General features: G+C 47.1%; 1 protein-coding gene across 1 annotated transcript; it reads left to right on the forward strand.

Moving 5' to 3' along the window:
• The first annotated feature begins 2,004 nt into the window (after nt 1-2,004).
• On the forward strand, nt 2,005-5,986 carry LOC123440143 (lichenase-2-like). The gene is made up of 2 exons (XM_045116719.1): nt 2,005-2,184; nt 4,675-5,986. The coding sequence occupies exons 1-2, from the start codon at nt 2,112-2,114 to the stop codon at nt 5,604-5,606; spliced, it is 1,005 nt and encodes a 334-aa protein (XP_044972654.1). The 5' UTR covers nt 2,005-2,111; the 3' UTR covers nt 5,607-5,986.
• The last annotated feature ends 1,236 nt before the right edge of the window (nt 5,987-7,222 follow it).

The following is a 7,222-nucleotide window of genomic DNA, read 5'->3' on the forward strand; positions in this document are numbered from 1 at the left end:
TAAAGTTCCTTTGTGGGCTATGTGTGATTTCGACCACGATATAATGGTCCCTTTCGAAAATCGGTGGACACCGATTTCTCGCAGAGCGAAAGGTTTTAAGTCAAATGTGCACATGCGCGCATTCGATCAAAGATGGATCCGGTATTCTCAACCATATCGGATAAGTACAATTTTTGGTTTGTATGAGATAAATAGGTTTGGACTTTCAGGTTTTGGTAAGCATGAGAGTCTGTAATCCTGGTGGTAAGCTGCTGATCCTCCCTTTTTCTGAAAGAAAAAAAAAAGGTTACTAACCCTTTGAATAAATCAGGACAAACTAAGCCTCTCAAGTGGAAATTCGGAACCAATGATGTGCCAGAAACTATCTTGGCTACATGCACGGTACGAATTGGCAGCATCATCATAACTACAACTTGATCAATATACAACTCACTACAAAACACATGTCTCAAGAAGACCATTTTAGCATATAGGACCAATTCAGTACATGTGCCAAAAGAGGGCAGCCCGGCATGCATCTGTCAAAAAGTTGGGCTGCTAAGCCACCAATAGGAAATTTCTCATCAACCAGCCGTATATGCATGTGTGTTAAACCCAAACCAATATGCCCAAGCAGACCACCTGCATGCTAGCTAATCCTAGACACGACCGGCTCTTAAATACAATTGGTCCGGTCGAATAATTCGTTCACCGAAATGAGTCATGACTCATCGTACAGTTTTTATATTCGTATTAACTGTAATCTACACATTTGGTGCACCTAATATTATTTCGTCATTAGCACTTATACTACAAGCTAGAGAGCAGTTGCATGACCGGCCGGACTCTGCTGATAGCAACAACATACTGTGTGTAAAAGAACTATCAACGGCCGGATCTGGATATCCCACCTGATCAATAGGATTGGGAGGGAGAGACGTACGTACTTAGTTTGTTGTCGGGGTTATTACAACACGTATGGTGCCACGAGGGAAAACCATGCATGCGTTGCACCAAAAGCTCACATGTATGGTGCGCTTAGACAAGCCGTGGTGTTGTGTTCCTATGGCAATTCCTAATAAAGGTCTTCTTTTCTCTTTTCAATTGCAAGGCCGATGAACTCAATACCTTCTCTTGTGAGACAACAAGTCCAAAAGTTAAGTGGATCTGGTCTTGTTTGACAAAGTATAAAGACATGCTTAACTAAAGTGGTTTGAGTAATTCTATGATTCTTTTGACAAAAATCTTAATTAATTAGGTACACCAAAAACACAAATGTTCTTATGATAAACAAAATTGTTGGTTTCTTGCAATATAATAACAAAACAATGGCATGTAAAAATACGAGCATGTACTATATATATACCGGTATGAGACGGTAAAAGGTAGAGAGACCAAAGGCTTTTGATGTACTCCAAATCTCTTTAAATTGACCCCGAATATCCATTACTAAAATATAATTTCATTTGTATACATGTCACTTCACGATAAGAAACAACAAAGCCGACAAAACCGTTGCGCCCGGTTCTTTCCTACGTAAGTCATGTCAACTTCAAAGATAAAAAGAAAATCATCGCCAACAAGTCTCCGTTGTGTCAATTCTTCTTACGTAAGTTATGTCGGATTCCACCGAACACGGTCCTTGCGTGAAAAAACCGCCGCCGAATGTCGTTGAGTAAGACGTGAACATATCCGACGCCGCGCGACCCATCATTGACCTGGAAACTTCACTTTCATGGTACATCATGGGTGGAGTCCAAAATTCAAACTATTTTTTCAAAAGTTGTTTGGTACCACTATGAATGAATGAATTATCCCCTTCCCCTACCTGCAACAACAACCTGGTGTACCGGATAACCTCTGCCCACCACCAGACACACACTGTGAGAAGGCGGTGACGCATGCAAACCGGCCTAGGTAGTCAATCGCAACAGGCTAAATAAATGTCGCTGGAGGCGTTGGGCCTGCGCTCCCGAGTGGATTGGACCGAACTATGTCTCCTCGGATCCTATATAAGGGGCCTGCACCCCGTTGTGGCCTCACCAGAAAAGAAACAACAAGAGCTTTACAGAGAGCCTTGGCATCACCCACCCACACCCTCACCCTCCAACGCAGGTAGAGAGAGAAAGAGAATGGCAGGCCAAGGCGTTGCCTCCATGTTGGCTCTGGCATTGCTCCTCGGAGCCTTCGCCTCCATCCCACAAAGTGATTCCCCTTCCTTCCCTCCCTCTCTCTCTCTTGAAGTGATTGGGTGCAGTTTTTTTTTTCATGCAGGGAGTTTCTTTGAAGATAGTAATACGTACGTTGATCTTAGCTTTCATTAAGAGAAGCATTAGGGAGCTAGCTAGGTAGCCGGCGGCCATGGTGTACCCATGCTCACATAAACCTCTCTCCCACAGACGTCACATAGCATACCTTCCTCTGTTTAGGTGCATGTCGCTTTCGTTCTGCGTTTTATTCTTCCCGCGCCATCAGTCGCATGGTAAAGCATGAACGGCCGGCGCCCGCCGGTCTCATTATCTACCTCGATGCGTCCATCAATGCATGGGAGCACAGTAACTTTTCAAAAAAAAAATCGAAAACTAAACACGGTAAATTTTGTAAAAAAAATCGTTTTCACTCGCTAAAAGAATCAGGAGTCTTGGGTTTTGCTGCGGAGTATACGTATCAAAATATATGCACCGCACGCTCCAAGATAAAAGTGCACGTCAGCACGTGTGATCGGCCTTCATTGTGTTTCTTCTATGGAAGAAAACGTTGCAAGAAGTAGGTATTCCGCAGGAAAATTAATATCTTAAGAACAACAAAAATGATACTTTCTAGATAAAACATTGAAAGAGGAAGTAAGCAGTGAAAACGATGCTTGTAGATAGTTTCAACTGTTTTAACCATAAATTAATCTAGTTGATCGTACGCAAAAGCTTGCAAATGAAGTCTCGAAATGTTTGGTGACCATGCATGTCAGTTAGCTAGCTGCATCTTTTTACAAAGTCAGAAGGTTTAACTAACGACCTACAAGTAGCTAGCTAGGCCAGTGTCTCTTTCTCCAGTGTCATGCATGCTAATCACCTAGAAAGTTTTTCTTCTTCTTCCTCCTCTTCCCTGCATGCAAAGCTGTGCATGCATGTCTCGACAGTGTCGCCCTAGCACTGTAGACACGAGCCCTACCACTTAATTGGTGGTTTGTTCCCTGATTAATTCGGTGCAACTACTGCTGAACCACCCGTCGCTAACCATCTTTTTCTTCTTCCTTTGGTCCGCATCTTGACGTTTTTTCAGCGATGGACGATGCCGTACCGGCCAGTCCAGTGGTCCTACTCGTTTCAGCTAGCCACTGTTCCATTCTTTTAAGCTTAACGAAGACGATTACACCAGCTGCTAGCTAACCAGTAACTATAACTCAATTGCAGCCTTTGTGTAGTCATCATATCGACTTTGAAAGTGCAACCGGTGGATCCATGGTACATGACGCCATCGATCACTAGGCACTAACTAACCATGCATAACCCAGGTGTTGGTTCTGCTGGCCTTTCCAAGTTTGGTCTGCCTGAAAAGAATTGTGATATAATAGGATTGTAGGTTAGTGTAGTGGTACTAGCCAGTAGTTGGCACTTGATCGGCCGGGCAGCAAGTTAAGAAGAGGATTAAGTTGCGTGTACTTATATGGAGTACTTTGTCATGCACGTGAGCTAGACCGTTTATTGGAGCTTAGCTGGGAGCAGCCGGAGGGCATGCATGCACGCCATGGCGATCCACATCGATCGTATGTGGACTATCCAACGGCCGTGCTGCGGACGTTGGACCAGAAACTTTGGTTTGTCCTAGCATGTATGTATGCATGAGGTCTCTACACCCCCCTGTATTTCTAGGCTTCCTGCCAATTGCCATCTACGTGTGGTCGACCTCCATTCTGCCCCTACGATATTCCTGGCCCGTTTTGTTTAATAAATCCAGCTAGCTAGTGCCGTGCAAGTACTACACAATTTATGCCATACCATTGATTGGCGATGGCACTCTTAAGTGTACACGTACTGTAAAAATACATGTATTCTTTCTAGCATAATTGATGTACCAACTATCAAGTGTAACACTTTAATAGAGTAGATTGGTGTAGAGTTAGTTGGTAAACCAAGCAAATCAGGGAGGGTAAAAGATTCACTGCACTGGAAGCTAGTCAAAGTTCATTCCTTCCTTTAAGGTTATCTAGTTCCTTTTTCTCCTTGCTCGTGGTAGAGTAGCTAGTAGCTAGTGACAAGTCGGTCAAGGCGCCGGCCGTGAAAATAGCAATGTTCCTCGGCCGTGTGCGTGCATCTGACACCAACTCGTGACTGTAACAAAAACAATATATAAGTGCTGCATCAGCCACCAAAGTCTAGAGAGAAAGAGATAAAAAAAATGCGCAAAGCTAGAGGCTTACACGCATGCATCCATGCATGCGTACAAGATTTCAGTTAAACGTCCTTTTCGGGGAGTTAGTATTATCCCTCGCCAACAGGTCAAAAGGCTCTGTGTGCATGTGTGTTCATGCATCGCCGCCATTCTTGCTTATTGGTTTCTTTTTTATATTCCATCACATGCCATCATGGGAGAATTTTTTAATTTTCTACTATGGCAATGGAACAGTGCTACTACTCTACCTGGTGTAAATAATTGATTTTGTGAAGGTTAACTAACCGAGGTTATATTACATTGCAGGCGTGGAGTCCATCGGGGTGTGCTACGGCATGAGCGCCAACAATCTGCCGGCGGCGAGCACCGTGGTCAACATGTTCAAGTCCAACGGGATCAACTCCATGCGGCTGTACGCTCCCGACCAGGCGGCGCTGCAGGCGGTCGGCGGCACGGGCGTGAACGTTGTTGTGGGCGCGCCCAACGACGTGCTCTCCAACCTCGCCGCCAGTCCCGCAGCGGCTGCATCGTGGGTGAGGAGCAACATCCAGGCGTACCCCAAGGTCTCCTTCCGGTACGTCTGCGTGGGCAACGAGGTCGCCGGCGGCGCCACCCAGAACCTTGTCCCCGCCATGAAGAACGTGCAGGGCGCGCTGGCCTCCGCCGGGCTGGGCCACATCAAGGTGACCACGTCGGTGTCGCAGGCCATCCTGGGCGTGTACAGCCCGCCGTCCGCCGGGTCCTTCACCGGAGAGGCGGACGCGTTCATGGGCCCCGTGGTGCAGTTCCTTGCCCGCACCGGCGCGCCGCTCATGGCCAACATCTACCCGTACCTGGCCTGGGCCTACAACCCGAGCGCCATGGACATGAGCTACGCGCTCTTCACCGCGTCCGGCACCGTGGTCCAGGACGGCTCCTACGGGTACCAGAACCTGTTCGACACCACCGTGGACGCCTTCTACACGGCCATGGCCAAGCACGGCGGCTCCAACGTGAAGCTGGTGGTGTCCGAGAGCGGGTGGCCGTCAGCCGGCGGCACGGCGGCGACCCCGGCCAACGCCAGGATCTACAACCAGTACCTCATCAACCACGTCGGGCGCGGCACCCCCCGCCACCCGGGCGCCATCGAGACCTACGTCTTCTCCATGTTCAACGAGAACCAGAAGGACAACGGCGTGGAGCAGAACTGGGGGCTCTTCTACCCCAACATGCAGCACGTCTACCCCATCAGCTTCTGATGAGGTAGCAGCTACCTAGTGCCCGTATGTCCGTACGTACGCGCGCGCGTATAAGAGCGTGTACGCCGTACGTATGCGCACATTATGTATTGTACAGGGCTTGGGTTGGGAACTTGGGATGCGACCGCTGAGGCAGCTCAGATGCGTACGCGAGTAGTAGTGGCTTGCTATACTAGTGTACCAGTACGTATGATTTTCGATGGAAGGGAAGCATATGCAAACGCTCCCCCTTCCTCGATTGATCATGCACTTGATACGTACACGCATGTGTGCGTACCTAGGAACTATATTGTAGGGTTCAAAATTTCGTCAAAACTTGACGAAATTTGTCCAAAATAATAAAGTATGAAATATATCGGCGAAGACCGAATATTCCTATATATAATTTTTCCATGTGTCTATAAGCCCTGACCACACTAACATATAACTCCAAGATGTGCAAGTCGGAAGAAACCCAATTAATCGCGTCCTACTTAAGAATTCAAATGAGAAAAATCACATGGATGACATGGGCATCGTACATGAGCTCGTAAATGGACATCAGCCGGACACGTGTCCTCAGAAAGGGATGATGTAGACGATCCTGTCCATACCATTTTTTCCCCTATATTGATCTCAAATCGACCTATATACTTGGATTATTTTGTCAACTAATTCGGCTGCGCCTTATCCACGCGCGACGCAGTAGGTATCATACCATCCGTGTGTTTTTGTGGATACGCATATCCCGCGGAGACCTACGGATCTCCTGCGTCAACAACTCTCTGATCTTCCCTGTGCAACCCGCGGTGGAGAAAGTAGTACTGTTCTTTGCTGGGGGGGAAAAATGGTGAGTGCCATACCATAATATTCTTATACTGCTACAGAAGATAATGTTCAGGCTCTAATTTATTCCAAGGAATTTTCAAGTAGTTAATTAGTGTACCTCAAATGGGGCTAGCCAGCTAACCGATCAGGCGGATGAGGATTTGACAGACGTATGTTTTAAATGGCTACAGGAGCTGGTGGCGGGCGTATGATGGATGTTCTAGGCTCACCTAAGGCTTTTGAAGTGGATTTAATTTGATGCTCCGGCGCATCATGACCTGCTGCAGAATCCGTTGGTTGTGGCCTAGACCGTTGGTTGCCTGCCTGCCTGCCTCTCCCGTGTCAGCGTGTCTCCTCTTGATATGGAATCTCCATCCGACTCGGAGCCCTTGCTTGCTTGGTGGACAATTCTCTTCTCTAGCTAGCTAGCTAGTACCAATAGTACACGTAAATCATTGCAATCGGCCCTGTTTGCAGTCACAAACCGATCATGAAATCACGATGTACAGTTGCTGAATTTTCTGGTTTCCTTCTGGGTAGGAAAAGAAAGATCCTTACCGCACACGCAGCCTTGTTGTGTATTTAGAGGAAAGAAAATATGGTGACCTGCCCTGCTTCCACAGTGAGACATAGAAGGTGCTCTGCTTCCAAACGCCACCATGGTTTGCTGGATATCTGGAACTCCTTTTCCACCTAATCTGAGCTCTGATTCTGTAGCTCTAGTGTTGTCAACTGAATGGAGCTGTTAATGTGCCACAAAAGCTTTTGCACAAGTACCCCCTCTGATGTAATGGGTTTATCCCTTCATT

The sequence above is a fragment of the Hordeum vulgare genome, chromosome 1H, assembly GCF_904849725.1.
Source record: "Hordeum vulgare subsp. vulgare chromosome 1H, MorexV3_pseudomolecules_assembly, whole genome shotgun sequence".
In the NCBI taxonomy this organism is placed as follows: Eukaryota; Viridiplantae; Streptophyta; class Magnoliopsida; order Poales; family Poaceae; genus Hordeum; species Hordeum vulgare.

Excerpts from the sequence above, each read along its gene's own strand:
- LOC123440143 (XM_045116719.1), top strand. The coding sequence starts at position 2,112 with ATGGCAGGCCAAGGCGTTGCCTCCATGTTGGCTCTGGCATTGCTCCTC. Across the intron at positions 2,185-4,674 it reads CTTCGCCTCCATCCCACAAA|GCGTGGAGTCCATCGGGGTG; the intron begins GTGATTCCCCTT and ends ATTACATTGCAG.